Source organism: Melozone crissalis, unplaced genomic scaffold (genome assembly GCF_028551555.1).
Source record: "Melozone crissalis strain CALT ecotype California unplaced genomic scaffold, PUWL_Pcris_2 ptg000038l_1, whole genome shotgun sequence".
Taxonomy (NCBI): domain Eukaryota; kingdom Metazoa; phylum Chordata; class Aves; order Passeriformes; family Passerellidae; genus Melozone; species Melozone crissalis.
The window spans coordinates 7,568,598-7,585,300 of NW_026535816.1; the positions used below are offsets into that span (position 1 = coordinate 7,568,598).

Below are 16,703 nucleotides of genomic sequence, written 5' to 3' on the forward strand. Positions count from 1 at the left end.
CATGGTATAATACAAAGCCCAGGGAGCAGAATTTCAACAAAGCTTTTTTAATTCATCTCTGCAATTGTAATTTTGAAAATAAAAAAAAAATCAATGGGCAAAAATAATCCTCACAGTTCCTAGGCTGAACAGAAATTGTTATTCATTGTTATTCTCCATCTGATGCTCAGATCTGAAGGATCAGGCACAGCATCTCCAGCAGAGCAAGGCAGGGATTGTCCTGCTCTGCTCTGAGCCGGGGTGGCCTCACCTCGAGTGCTGGGGCAGTTTTGGGTCACAACATAAAAAAGAGATGAGGCCATTAGAGAACATCCCAAGGAGGCCTTGAGGACGGGGAAGGGCCCTGAGGGGGCAGAGTGTGAGGAGCTGCTGAGGGCACTGGGTCTGCTCAGCCTGGAGGAGACTGAGGCCAGAGCTCATGGTGGCCTTCAGCATCCTCACCAGGGGCAGGGCAGGGTCAGGCACTGAACTCTGTGGGACAGGGACAGCACCCAGGGATGGCTGGAGCTGGGGCGGGGGCAGGCACTGAACTCTGCTCTGTGGGACAGGGACAGCACCCAGGGATGGCTGGAGCTGGGGCAGGGCAGGGGCAGGCACTGATCTCTGTGGGACAGGGACAGCACCCAGGGATGGCTGGGGCAGGGCAGGGCAGGGGCAGGCACTGATCTCTGTGGGACAGGGACAGCACCCAGGGATGGCTGGAGCTGGGGCAGGGCAGGGTCAGGCACTGATCTCTGTGGGACAGGGACAGCACCCAGGGATGGCTGGAGCTGGGGCAGGGCAGGTTCAGGCACTGATCCCTGTGGGACAGGGACAGCACCCAGGGATGGCTGGAGCTGGGGCAGGGGCAGGCACTGAACTCTGCTCTGTGGGACAGGGACAGCACCCAGGGATGGCTGGGGCAGGGGCAGGGCAGGGGCAGGCACTGATCTCTGTGGGACAGGGACAGCACCCAGGGATGGCTGGAGCTGGGGCAGGGGCAGGCACTGATCTCTGCTCTGTGGGACAGGGGCAGCACTCAGGGAATGGCCTGGAAGCAGGGCAGGTTCAGGTTGGATATCAGGAACAGGTTCTTCCCCCAGAGGGTGTTTGGGCACTGGCACAGCTCCCCAGGGCAGAGCTCACAGCACCAGCCTGGCAGAGCTCTGGAAAGGTTTGGACAATGCTCTCAGGCACAGGGTGTGATTCCTGGGGTGTGCACAGCCTTCACTGATCCCCCTAAGCCCCTTCCAACTCAGCATATTCTATGACTGTGATTCTATGAAGTCTGAAATCTGGTTATCTCAAAAAAACCAAAATTTGCTATTAGCACTCTTGACTTCCCACATGATCCAGTACCAGCTCTTGTCAGGCAGCTTTGCACACTGCATTTATTTGCCTGGCTGGTTCAAGCAGGAGGAACATTTTCCAGAGATGAACAAAGCTTTTTTATTTTCTACCTCTCCTACTAAAGCCATTACCCAGCCTAATACACCTTGAGACAGCAGAAACAGAGGAAGCCACTTAAAAACTGAAGCACAGCCCAGTCTGAGTTTGCAAGCAGAACATCCAACCCAATATCTCTCAGATTTTTGTGCCCTTCTTTATTTCATCTGTATCACTGTTATTACAACCATGGCTCCTTGCTTGTCTGAAACAAACTGGTGTCCCATTTTCCCTCCCAGCCCCAAAGAGAGAGGGAATGTCCCACTGAGTGCTGAGTTCTGTGATGTCTGCTCAGGCTGTAAAATTCTGTGTACTGAGTTTTCTTCAGAGCTGTCACTTTTGAAACCCACCCTGAGCATCCAGGGGGAAATGTGAGCAGCAGAACTTGGGAAACAAATTTTAATTCCCAGCAGCACAGCCTGCCTGGCTTTGCCATCTATTGGATTTGTCTGACAACAAGAGGTGAAAGGATTCTGCAGCTCCATTGTCTCAACTGCAGGATCTAAGAAAACACTGGCAGGCTCATCAGAGAGGTTTATGAGCCTGCAATTCAAAGAGATTAAAAGGAAAAATCTACTGAGATTCTTTCAGGCTACAGAACAACATTAAATAACTATTAGCAGCTTGGTTCAGTAAAGCTTTACTAGAGCCCTTGCTGGGTCATTCAGAAATTGTAAAAGAGGAAAGGTATTTAAGTTTCACTTGGAGATACAATAAATATTTCTTGGGCTATTTAAGACTGAGTTTTAGGGAAAAGGGTTGCAAGCAGTAAATGGAAATTCAACCCTTTTAACAGTTTATGGTTATAGTAAAAATAGTCATAATACTTGAAAGATTTTTCTAGCTCTTTATCAGGCATACATACTTCGGATTGACTTTTTTTTTCAAACCAAACACAATTAAACTTTAAGATATGTACTGTCAGTCAAATACTGCTCACAGTATCTACTCTGCATAAAAATCACCACATACTCACTGGATGCTTTCACAAGTTAATTTTTTTAAACAGGCTTTTCAGTTTTAAAACAATTACTTAAATTTGAGTCTTTTCAGACTCTTCTGACTTTCCTGAGTCTTTTCTTAGCTGCTGTCTCAATTTAAAACAATCACACCTACTTTAATTTCAAATTTTAACAAAGTCACGTTGAGAATTTTCATAACAAAGAGATGCAGAAATACCAAAACAATCCTGCTGCACTTGTTGCAGATGAGATTTAACTCCAGAGAGTTCAAAGGCTTGTGCTCCAGCTGAGGGGCAGCAGCCACAAATCCGTGGCTGGAGAAGGAACATCCACTTCTGTCACACACAGAGCATAACCTGGCACTCTGCAGATCCCTGCTATTGTCAGCAAAGCCTGCTTTAATCACCAGGTGTTACAAAATGAGCTGCTTTACACTAAGTACAACCTTTTGTGCTGTTTTTTGCCCAGAGCAGCTCGAGAATCTCTGCCCTTGGAGACAGTAAAGCCAGGCTGAGCAGGGAGATTGATCTGCACAGGGTGGCCCGGGAAGGTTCTTCCAGCCCCTGTGATTCTCTGGCTCTGTTGAGAAGTTTTCCTTCTTTCCAGCTGTGTCACAAAAGCATGAACTTATGGGGTTCAGGGGATTTCTAATGTGAAAAATGTGAAATGGGTTTTATCCACACAAAAAACTTTTGGTAATTATCAGAGCCAAGCCTGATTTTAACTGCATATTTGTCTTTTTTAAGTGGGATATCAAACAAAGAATGGAAAAATCTAAGAAGAAAATCTATTGACAAAAAAAACCCAAGTCCATTCTTCATAGGTAAATTCTTATGCAGGTTTTTTTTTCTTCCAGCCCCCAAATTTTTCATAGGGACTGTAAGCAAAAGATTCACCATCATAAAAAGGTATTCTTATATGGCAAAACAATGAATGGGAAAAAATTTCAGAAAACATACAAAAAGGCAGTTCTCATAGGATTTCCAGATCAGAAAAAGTTGGGTAAGTATTTGAGTCTACCTCTGAACAGTTTGAGGTTTGTCACTTCCCCTTTAATTCCATGGCCTGAAGGCACCAAAAAATTAGGAGATTACTGAGAAGCCTTCAGAGAAAAGCAGTATTAAGCTCTAAAAGCACATTTCACTTGTTATTCTCAACAATTCCAACAAAAAAAAAATTTAAACCATAGAGCCCCACAGAATTTCATCTCCTTGGAACTTCTCTGGCTACTGAACTTCTGAGCCAAGTAGTTCAGATTGAGTTAGTGTAACACAAGAAGGTACAAACAAACAAACAAACAAATGCACACAGCCATCCTTCAGATCCTGCTCCCTGGCCTTCCTCTGCACCTTAGCTTGCTCTATTCTCTCTCTCATCACTATTCCCCTTGGCTGCTGCCTCAATCCCTTTGTTTCTGCCAGCCTTTATGGCAGTGTCCATGAATTTGTCTGGAATTGTGGCTGCAGAAGGAGCTTGACAGGCATTCAAAGAAGGAGAATTTACCTCCCCATCATTTTGCTGCCAGGGAACATGCTGGAAAGAATGCAGCAGCGCTGCACATGTGTGTGAGGTGTGGCCCTGGGAATGGCACCCTCTGTGCTAAAACAGAATGTCCCATCACCCAACACCTGCCTCAACAGAGCTACAGCCTGAGTCCTTCATTTACCAAGTCTTTCCTACACAATCTTGAGATGGCTTTTCAAAGAACTCATCTGGATGCAAAAGAATCGCAGAAAATATAGATAATCTTCAAATTACAGTCAAAACTGATTTATAGATTAAGGACATATTTGTATGTCCTTAATCTATAAATCAGTTTTGACTGTAATTTGTAATTTTAAGGACATATTAGTATGTCCTTAAATCCCAAGGGAAAACAAGATCCTGATGTAGCTTTCTACTCCAGGGGATGAAGCTGACCCAGGCAAAATGGAACTCCGTGGTCTGAATTTAAGCTTTAGGTAAAACTCACCAGATACTGAAAGATTCCCAACATTATCTCTAGTATTTCCTTTTTCCTTTGCCCATACAATTTGTGAATAGAGAAGGCACAACCAACATTACAATGGTAAGAGTACAACAGCATGAGAGTGCTGAGCAGCAGAAATTCCTGTTCTGACATCACCTTCAGGCATTTAAAAAATAACTTTGAGATGAGAAAATTATTTAAGTCTGATCTCAATTCTGTTTACATTGCAAATAGAACAAGATCCAATTTTTTTCCATAAAATACTTATTCCACAACTCTGTTTTCACCCCTCCCCCTCTCTGAAGTCTGAAATACAAGGTTATTGTGGTGGTTTTGTACGGGAGGCATTCACAGAAGTGATGAGCCACGAGAAGTGTCCTAGAAGTTTTGTTCTGATTGTAATTACTTTTTCTTTTGGTTACTGTTAATAAATTTTTCTTTGTACCCTTGTAAAGTTTTAAACGTACCTTATGTTTCTCCTAATCCTATATCAAGGAAATGAGTTGGTGAATACCCTAGTGATTAACCAACACTAAACCCACCCCACTCATTAGCACACTACCAGAGAAATCTCAGATTAACCAACCAAACCCACTACAGCCCTTTAAGTGCAGAATTCCCCCTGTGCACCTCCAGCACCCTCTGTACCCTGCAGTGATGCCACGGTGCCTTTGTGTCTCTGAGCTGTGTGGGGAGTTAAAAATCAGCACGAGGGCCAGGGGCTGATGGTGTGCCAGGGCACAAAGCAGGAATTCAATAACAAGCTGCACAGACAGTGGCCTTTTATCAGCACATTCCGCAGTGGTGGTGGCTCCACGTCAATGCTGGCCCCAGCGTGTCACTGCAGAGTGCCACCGAGTGTTTTCCCCACGGGCAAGCCACTATTATTGACTCCCCCCATTAACATGGAGGGTGGATATACATTTATTGAAGGTTCTAATGGAAGGCTGAGGGACTCCTATCCCGAGGCCAGAGCAGAAAGACAGCCTATCACTTCATGTAATGGTAGCCCATGTGTGACAGACCTGACCTACATTTCCCCCCTTTCTTTCTCACAACAGCCTGTCACTGTTTTAAGAAGCTATTTTCTGAGAGCTATAAAAAGGAATGCGTGCTAGAGCTGCCTGGTTAACATGTTATATTGAAATATTATTTACAAACCTGCTTTAGAAAGGCTACTTTAGACTGTGGATGAATTATGAACGATACCTAACACCCACAACGTGTCCTAATGGTTCTGGTTATAAATTCACACACAAAGAACACTAGGTGTGGATGGATTAATACTTACATCTAAAACACTGCAACAAAACGGAGCATAAAACTTAAAATTAAGAATAATTAATGAAGCTACCTTTCTAAAATAAAAAGGGCTAAGGTCTGCAATCAGTATAAATCCCATAATAATTCAAACTATCAGGAAGAATGCCCCCTAACGTTTTGTTGGAAATCATTCTGTGTTTTCAGCAGCTGATGTATGTGTAGCTCAAGCTATAAATAATGGATCCACGCCTGAAAGTAGGACAGGAGTGAAAGCAGCATTCCGTTCAGCACTGAACAGCATTTTCAAACACCAGCTCACCACCACTCCCAGCCCCTGGCTTAAAGAAAGAGCTGCTGCCACTCCAGCCCTCCTTGGCAGGAACCTACCACGCCGCTGCAGGTCATACTCCTGCTTGGTCTCCTCGTTGCCCAGAACTTTCCAGGCCTGGTGGATCTCCAGGAACCGCTGCCCGCGCTCCTCCGCCGCGCCCGCCGCCTGCTTGTCGGGGTGGTGCTGCCAACCAAAAACAACAGGACAAAAAGGTTTGGGGGGCTGGGGCTGAGCAGGCTGGGAGAGGAGCCACCCTTCATGCACCTCACACTCAGCCAGGAGGACACAGGAGAGGAGAAGGGCTAAGCTGAGAGCCGAAGGAAGGGAGTGACGGCGCTGGGCACAAGAGGAACCTGCCAGTTTGATTATCCCACTGGAAGGGCAGCAGAGCCACCAGTGGCACGAGTGTCACCGTGAGCACTGATGGCATTTTCTGCATAATTTGCTGATGGAATCACTGCCCTTATGGACAATTTACCTAGAGAAACAGAAATAGGTGCACACAGGGGACCACGACACAGGGACAAGAGGAGGTGCTGGCAGCTCTTGTGACACTGTGCAGAGCTAGACATATTTAAACACAAACACATAATTTTAAAAAAATATTTAAACATAAGCATCAATCACTGGCCTTATGGACAATTTACCTAGAGAGTGACTAGCACAAACAGAAATAGGGACCACAACACAGGGACAAGAGGAGGTGCTGGCAGCTCTCATGACACTCCGCAGAGCTAGACGTATTTAAACACAAACGTAAACACAGATGTATAATAAAAAAAAAATTAAAAAATATTTAAACATAAAGACAGATTTAAACACAAGCACCAATCACTGGCCTTATGGACAATTTACCTAGAAAACAGAAATAGGTGCACACAGGAGACCACGACACAGGGACAAGAGGAGGTGCTGGCAGCTCTCTTCACACTCCACAGAGCTAAACATATTTAAACACAAACAGATTTATAATTAAAAAAAAATTTAAAAATATTTAAACATAAGCACCCATCACTGGCCTTACGGACAATTTACCTAGCAAACAGAAACAGGTACACTAGGGGGACCATGACACAGGGACAAGAGGAGGCGCTGGCAGCTCTCTTGACACTCCGCAGAGCTAAACGTATTTAAATGCAAACAGATTTATAATTAAAAAAAAATTTAAAAAATATTTAAACGTAAGCACCAATCAGTGGCCTTATAGACAATTTACCTAGAGAGTGACTAGCACAAACAGAAATAGGTGCACACAGGGGACCATGACACAGGGACAAGAGGAGATGCTGGAGGTGCTGGCAGCTCTTGTAACACTCCACAGAGCTAAACATATTTAAACACAAACACAGATTTAAAATAAAAAATAAATTAAAAATATTTAAACATAAAGACAGATTTAAACATAAGAACCAATGTTTAGTTGAAGCTATCACATATCAATTGAATGCTGCATTACACGTGCCCAGCTTTTTTTATGATTTAAACGGTAAATAAAATATACATGATCAAATATAATTTATACTACATGTAATTCTACTTTTGAAAATATGCCTGAACATCTTTCATTTCTTCCAGTTCAGTGAATCAACAGCCCTTCCAAATACTTAAAATCATGGATCACTGGCTACAAAATTGTGTCATTTTCGTTAAGAAATGATTATTCAAGGACATGGTTATTCAAGAAATCCCACGTTAAACAGGCAATAGTAATTAAAATGGTAACACGTTTTCTTTCTCATTTGTGCAGAGCAGAGCATTCTGACTTGAGTGGTTCCAATGCCTGCTGAAAAGGAACCCTCAAAACTCCATCTTCCTGTAGCTTTAATTCATCTCCAGTAATCTCTTTTTCTGCTATTCTAAATTGCTCAGAAGATGTGATGGAGCAACAGGGAACAGCATTTAAGTTGAGAAAGTTCCAGTATAATCAATATAATAAATATAATATATAATATAAAAATACATATAATATATATATTATATAATATATATAATATATTATATATATATATAATATAATATAAGTTCCAACCTATTCAGGCTTATCAGCTGATAACTGTGTCATAGACCAAGTTTTCCCTTATTCTGGAGCTTTAAGTGCCCTTTATACCAACATCAGCAGGGGCACTGAAATGTGAAGCAGATTTTAAGATGTACAATACCTGCTCTGTAAGTGATCAAGCACATTTCTGATTAAATGAATCTGAGTTTATAATTAATTTTGGAAAGGAAAGAATGCTAGTAACACGTGTAGCTGACAAAATCCCAAATGTAAAGGAGCACTTTTCCTGGAGTCTGTTTGCTCACTGATGGATCTGTCATTGGCACTGATGGGTGTTATCAGTACATAAATCAGTGATCAGTAATGATCAGTTATCTGTACATAAATCCCCTGTACAACAACAGCAGGGATGGCTGGGCAAAATGCTTCCACCTCAGGTTTTTTCACAGGTGCTTTTGCACACACACAGGTGGACGTCCCTCCAACCTCACATGTGTACTAAATCCTGGTTTTGTTCCACTTGAAGTCCCCTGTGCATTCAAGCCTGAAGACTACCTTATAAAAATAGAGCTGAAGAACACTTGTGATCCATGAAGATTCCTCCCTTTTCTATCTCTTCAACTGAAGATGACAAAATTCTGAGGTGCAAACAAAACCAAAAAATCTTGGTCACTGTGTGAAGTCATTGTATTCTATATAGATAACTTCTAGGTATTTGGATTGGCCACAAAGTCCACACCTTCTCAGATCAGTTTCTTAGAAATACACAGAAAAATTACTGACTGACTGCCCAAAGCAGAGTCAAGCACACTGGCTTCTCTCCTGCCAACCATGTTGGGAAAACACTCCCACCAAACTGGCCACACGTTCCCTTTGCTGCACCAAAACCTTGTCTGACTGAGAAATGATTCTGAACTATACAGGAAGCCACACACCACAAAAGTACTGTGGAAAGAAAATAATTGATGCAGAAAATTAATTATTCTTCCGATTTAACACATAGCCCTTAACTCCTTTCCTACAGATTTGGGAAATGTAGTTTCTGCAGCATGTGCAATTTTTATGTTAGAAAGACTACAATTTCATCAACTCCATTGTAGGGCATCTACTCATTAAAATATGCACCTACATCTATCTATTTCTATCTATTTCTCTCCATTTTGGTCTCCATGCCTTCTGAACCTATTTGCTCCTTCCTCTCTTGGCCTTTCTCACCTAATGCCTTTAGCAAACTACATCTACACTAAGAAAAATCCTCAAACATCAGCTCTTTTATTCTAATACTCCTCTTATTCTTTTCTTCTATTCCAGTGACCCCATTTCATCTGGATTTATGTACTTACTGTTATGCTCTTACTGACTTATTTTTCCACTCTCTAGCTTGCTAATCAAAATCCAGGAATTTGTCTGCAGCAAAAATCCACTCTTGATTCAACTGCTCTGCTCTTCCTTCTCCAAGAGAGCACACAAAATGTCCTCTCTCCAGTTGTTTTAGACTCTGTTCAGCCACTCGGACACAGAGGAGACTTTACAAAAGTACTCAAGTTCAGAGGGAGCACTCTGATGTCAACACCGCACAGAATTCACTGGGTTGGAAGAGACCTTCAAGATCATGGAGCCCAACCCAGCCCCAACACCTCAACCAAGCCCTGGCACCCAGTGCCACATCCAGGCTTTGTCAAACACACCCAGGGATGGTGACTCCACACCTCCCTGGGCAGCCATTCCAGAACTTTATCACCCCTTCTGTAAAAAGATTTTCCCTTCAGACACAAATCATACTCTTTTTTGGGACCTTCCCTCGCTCTTGGTTACCAGATTCTTGTGTGATATGATGGATTTTGGTGATCTCCTCTTCCCTATTCATTGTCAGGATTATGCATGGGAGATATTTTTATCCATGGAATGTAGTGAGAAATATGATTTCCATCCAGCTATGAATTACCTTTAAAAAAAAAAAACAACCAATTTTCACAACCTACACTACAACACCTTCTGGAATGTGTAAAAAGAAGCATAATTATATTAAATAAGCACTGATGAAAGACACACATTGACAGCCACAGTGAGGATCAGCTGAATCCAGCTCAGTGGGAGCTTTACAGGCCTGAGTTTTACACTGGATTTGTAATGATTTGTAATCTCCTCCTAAACTGTGGAATACACAACTTAATGTGACCACTTAATGTGGTCAAATTTTTACTCAGCTGCTTTTCCACACACCAGATTTAAAAAGCTGGTTATTTAGAAAAGGTTTAAAAAGTGCTATCCCTTCTCATTTAGTAATTAATTAATACACTACTGTGGCTATTTTGCCTTGTGTATAAAGGGTATTCACTCCAAAAACAAAAGATGCACCACATCCCTAATTCTGTACATCAAACCAGGAGCCTTCATTTTAGGAAAGTCACTACTGCTTCCAAATTTTAAATCACTTTTTTTTTAAGTAAAAAATAAATTGCTGCAGTGTATTTTCACAGATAACTATAAAAAACTCCTCCCTGCTGAAATGACATAACTTTTTAAGTAAGCCACTTAAAATGTAGAGTTGCTTTTTCTGTCTGAGGAAACTGAAGAGAAATCAGTTCTAATTTTTTTTTTTTCCAAGATCAAATTAAGGAGTACTCTCTACCTTCTACAGCTTTGTCTTTCCTACTTTCCAATATTTTCTGCAAAGTTGTCAAGCTTTTGCAGGAATCTTCAGCAGAAAGCAGAAAAGTAATATAAAAAGGATGAATCAAATGCAGCTGCATTAAATTCTTGACCTTCTCTTCTGAGAGGATTATTTTGGAGAAATATTTTCAGATTTTAAAATTTTTACTATACACCATTTAGGGGTTTTTTTTCCCCACAGTGGAAACCATTTTTAAGGTTCTAAAATTCAAAAGTAATGACAGGCATAGAACAATGATGAAACCACCAGAGCTCAAAAATTCAACTTAAATTATTCTGGACTTACTATTATGAGTCATAAAGTAACCATTAAGTAGTGAGGAAAACCAACACTTAGAGTAGATTTCTAAACAACCTGATTTATTAAAGATTTTAAACTCTGAAATCATCTACAGTCTCATGGAATCACCTTACTAAATTGAACTGGCAAGTTTAGACAGGTTTGGAATTCCTGCTTTATTTCCATAGGGGATGTGTGCCTATATTTGAATAAGGGATATATTTGAAGCTGGAGATGTGCCCTGATCAAGTAGGAGGATTTTACCAGAGGATTACTTAGATACACCAAGTATTTCTACCTTTGAAAGAACTACATCTAGTGACTAAACCTGACCTTTAAGCAAGAGCAAATGATAGAATATTAACATCTCAAATTAACTCAGTAGCTCAGCATCCTTAACCCTTTCTCCATGTTAGGCATAGATTATTTTTATAGCTAGACATTATTTTATCCATGCAATGCAATGAGAAATATCATTTCCATCCAACTATGACTTACCTTAAAAAAAAAAAACAATTTTCACAACCTACACTACATCACCTCCTGGAATGTGTAAAAAAGATGTGTATTTATATCAAAAAATAAGCAGTGATGAAAGACACTCAGCAATGGTCAGGGAAGAGAAATTCAATCCAAACTCGACAAAGAGAACACTCTTCCTATGCGGTGCAGGCACATTTTTGATGAATGAAAGAACTGAATTAAAACTGCAAAGAGAAGAGATGCAAGCCACACAAAACTGGTAGACTGAAATGGCAGAGGTGGAGGTGGCCCTGGATAAACACAGCATGAGAGCAGGACACAGCAGTGACAGCCCTGTCCTGGCACAGGGAGCTGGACACTGCTGCTCAGAACAGAAAATAGGGATGGGGAAAACATTGGAAGCAGCTGGATGAAGAGAGAAACCCAAGCCATTATTTCCCAGCCACATGGCTGGGACTCCAAGAGGATGAAACTTTGACTCCTCATGGGAACTGCACAGATTAACACCAAGCAGTTTTGAATCCCATTATCAGCATTAGGGGGTTCAATCTATTTGTTCTTTTATCAAAGCTCAATATCCAACAGGCAATACATTCAAATTTCAGAATCAGAACTTCTGCCCTTCAGAGTATTAAGTCCAAACTGTTATTTTATTTATAGCACATTATGGCATAAAAAAAATTAAAATGGGCTTAAGCAAGCCTCATGCAAACAGCCTTGCTCTGTACAAAATTAAACAATCATGCTGCACTTAGACAAAATGAACAAATCAGTACCAGTGTGTCCCTTGCAATACAATGAAGTTCATCCTTTTATCAAAGAGACAAGATAAAAATGCAGAAATTAACGTGAACATAAAAATCCCAAAATTGGGAGTTATTGGAAATTGGGAGCTGTTTAAAAACATTTGTCCTGCTTTATTCTACATGTACACATTATCAGCTGTAATTGTCATTATCCACAGGTTAAGCAAATGAAGTCAGGACAAAACCTGTCAAGTGTTCTCATCTGACACATCCATAGGTCGATGTGAATCTGTCTGCACGTCACAGAGCCCATCATAACACTTCACATCACATTACAAAGAAGCTGCAAGACAGCCAACATTAAGCAGGAAAATATTAACTGGCTATTTCCTATTTAACTTCTGACTGAGGCTGGATTCTTGTTACATTTCCCTGCTTTAGAAAAAAAACCAAAACAAACCACCTCAGTAAATTTAATGCCAGCCTGTTCTTAGGAGGAAACTCCTTTGCCCCTGCTTACAATCTATGTAGTAAATACCACTTTTTACTGAGACTTGCCAATAAATCTCACCCCCTGACACAGTGTCTGTTCATACTCAGTTTTTTGGCTGCTCTGCCACAAATGCCAACAAAGGGACCAATTAATGAAAACTTTCTTGATACATTCCCAGTGGATGAATGTCTGCCTTGCAGAAGGTACCTTGACAACATCCATCTCACACAGGCCAAATGGTTGCTCTGTGGTAGCAATTAAGACACCACCAGCCTTGGCTAGATTTAAACCAACAACCAAATCTGTGTAGGCCTGAACAAATGCTCATAGAAATCTGGAGAAATTAACTGCTAAACAAGGGCTGGATTGGGTCATATAATTGCATCCATTTCTCTGGTTATTTACAGACTGTGAGGACACATTTTAGTAAGAAAGCAATTACAGTTCCTAAAACAAAATCTCTCAATCTGGCCACAATATGTAAGCTACATCTATAAATATCTAAGAAATCAACAATTATTTAAAATTATTTCAAAAATCAAAATATTATGGTAGGCTGACATTTCCTTTGTACTCATTGGTTTTCTCTCTCTCAACAAAAAGACTCTGTTCAGTCTTCATCTTCCCATAGCTCTGGCATCAAATTTGGACAATTAAGCCTAGTGCAGCATTCCTCCTCTTTCTAAAATTACATTTGGAGATAGAGTTTTGTTGCTTTGATCCAGAAATGCTCATCAGACGGACTCTTGCTGCAGACTGTGAGCAGGAGAGATTAGTGTGAGAGCTGCTGGGAAAACCCTGCCTCCACTGCAAAGTTCAGCCTGACTTTGGGGTTTTTTTTAATGCAGGGTATCCACCCTGAATTCTCTGTCCTCAGACAGTTTAAACGTGGCTGATCCAGGCCCCCAGCCCTCAAGAACAAGTAATTCTGCTTCTATTGGCCTCAGGGCTCAATAAATTAATGTTTAAAGCTATCCAAGATATTAAACGTCTGCATCTGAAACACTATCAGCTAAGTTTAGCACGGTGTAGGAGAGTGGGCTCCCCTCAACACCCCAAATAAATCCTGCCAAAACTGCACATTCCCAGTGCTGAACTGCCATTACAGGGCTTGCAGGGATATTTTCAAATTATGCAACATGTCTTGAAAATTCCAGATCAGCTGATAAAGCACCAACATGTAAAGCTGAGCAGTCTCCCTGCTGGACACAGCACAGAGAAGGAACCGTATAATGCAATTACAACACTCTGAGAGCTCTGTAATTACATTCCAAGTCAACACTTTGGCTAATTTTACCTCCATCATCACCTTGAACACTTTCAGCCACAAATCCCCATCAGCCTGTACCAGAATTAACCCCAGATCTGGTATTATATATTATATATATTTAATATAGATATAATATATAATATATATTACATATATTATATGTGTATATATATATATAAAATCTACTATGCACATTATACATATAATATGTAATAATTAATATATAATATTATACATATAATACATAATATATAGTATATAATAAACAATATATAATATAAAACAGATTTTATATTATTTTATACATATAATTATATGTATATAATTTATATATTATATATAAATTATATATAAAATGTAGATATTCTATATGATATATATTTTATATATAATATAATTATAAATAATATGTATTATATATAAATATATATAATATGTATATTTATATATATTCTATTTTATAGATAATATATTATATAGTTATATATTAAATTTTTTTATTATATTATATTATATATCATATATTAAATTTGTATATATAATATATACAATTATATATTATATAATATATTATATAATTATCTATATTAGATATACAATTTAATATATATTTAAAAATATATATTTTTTAATATATATTATATATTTTCCATGCCAGTGTCAGCCCTAGGTGAGCACCCAAGCCTCCAAATGAGCATTTGCTCTGGTTGAGGGCAGACTGGCTGCTGTGCTCTAGGGCCCAACTGTTTTTCTTGCACAATCCATTCTGGGATGGGTTTTAAATCAGAACACAGGCCAAATGATCAGTTAGTTCCTTTATTAAACTGGAATTTGAATTTTTGGCTAATAAAATTTAAGAAAAGCACGCTTTAGCCACCTGTGACAATCAGGGGAAAAATTGCCAAACGTGCACTTGGCCCCCACCCTGTGGCACTCACTGAAAGGTCTCAGCAAGAACCCATTTTCCAGCTGAACTTGTAAAATTGGGGCAGGGTAAAAATATACACTGTTCTACACACACAAAAAAGAGAGGTTATTCACTCAATAAAAGTATTCTGAAACAGGAAGATGTTTATCTCAGTAAAACAAAGAAGTTTAAACTGCAGGAGAAAATGAGGTAGTTTTGAAAAGACCTTTAACCATTAAACTTCTGTAATTGCAGGAGGAACTTCTGAATGAAGAATGTGAATTAATAGCAATGCATTTATACAAACAAATGGGGACACCCCACTAATTACCAATAACTAAATAATTCTGGCATCCCACCTTCCTAGACTCAAAGTGCTTTTCAACTCCCAAGTTTCACCTGAAAAACTCTGGAGCCCTGCTCTGTAATCCAAAACCAGCACTGTGGTGCTCTTCACTTAGAATTTTTTGCCATTTGATCACAGGAGCCATCAGGAAATCTCACTGTTTCCCTCTTACTACACAGTTTAATTAAAAAGAAAAAAAGAACATCTATTTACAGGTCAACAGCTCTTCCATTAAATAATACCTGGGCAAACAAAGGCTACATGACTTCAGAGCAAGACATGGACACAACACAGGGTTGAGAATTGGATATGTGCTCCTTCTGTGAAGGATGGAGCTGCCCCAGGGTCGCAGTGGGAAGAGAAATATTCCAGCAATGAAGATTTCCTTCCCTGGCTTTTCCACAGGTCTGTTTTGCACATAAAGGTCTTGTACAGTTGCCACCCTGAGACAACACCACAGTGGCCTACATGGTCCAGCAGGTACTAATTAGGGAGCATGTTCTGTCAACACTTCCTTGCTCTTCTTCCATTAATTGATCATCCTGCCCAATTAATACAATGCAACACAGGATTCTGGAATCCTTGGGATCCTGTACCTGGGAGAAGCAAGGATGAAGGGAAGGAACAGCCTCCCAAAAGGGTCACAAGGCAACTGCACTCATCCAGGACCTGCAGTGACAATAATACCACTGAGCTGAAAGGTTAATTATGTCCCTACTAACTTTCTCTTGAGCCTAAGATTGTTTTTTATCTAAGAATAAAGACGAAAAGCAAAAGAAAAAAATCCCAAGCCTACTTCATCTGGCAGGCTATATTATGTTTAGATATGGTAACAGCTTGTGGAAAGTAAGGGCTGCAGAATTAAACTCAGTTGGCCATTAACAGCAGATTTATCACCAGAATGCGTGTGCTTAATGTTATCACTGATAGGTACCACAGACCAGAAAATGAATCATGGACACACCCCAGCACACCAACCCCACCTCTGCACACAGGACAGGTGCCCCCAGAGCCAAACCGTAAATCAGCATTCCATAAAAACTGCGAGAAATCAAACACACGGGGTTTTTTTTTTTTTTTTCCATTGATGAAACTGCACTGAAGACGGCAAAGAGAAGAAAACCCAAGGACAAAGCAGCCGCCAAATACAACGCGCTGCTGCCACCTAATGCTGGGCAGGGCACAGCAGAGCCCGGCTTTGTTCCTCCGCTCGGCCCCGGCCAAGGGCGAGCCACCAACTTTCCTGGGGTGCTTCAATATTTGCTCCATCCCCGACAGCCTTCCCAAACTGGGCTGCTGGGATGGCAGCCTTTCTTGTACACAAAGCAAGGAAAAATAGGGGAAAAATAGGAAAAAAGAGGAAAAAAAAGGAAAAAAAAAAGAAAAAAAGGTCTTCCTAAACCGAGCTGCTGGGATTGCGGGATTGCAGCCTTTCTTGTACACAAAGGGAGAAAAAACTAGGAAAAAAAAAAAAGGAAAAAAGAAAGAAAAAAGGAAAAAAGAGGAAAAAAATAGAGGAAAAGGAAAGAAAAAAAAGAAATAAAGGAAAGGAAAAA

General features: G+C 40.4%; 1 protein-coding gene across 2 annotated transcripts in view; it reads right to left on the reverse strand.

The window, feature by feature from the left end:
- DNAJC24 (DnaJ heat shock protein family (Hsp40) member C24) overlaps positions 1-16,703 on the reverse strand; it is a 33,286-nt gene that overhangs the window by 2,614 nt on the left and 13,969 nt on the right. For both annotated transcript variants that reach the window (XM_054283619.1, XM_054283617.1), the window contains exon 3: positions 6,007-6,133. In XM_054283619.1, coding sequence (XP_054139594.1) covers positions 6,007-6,133 — 127 coding nt within the window. The remainder of the gene's footprint in view (positions 1-6,006; positions 6,134-16,703) is intronic.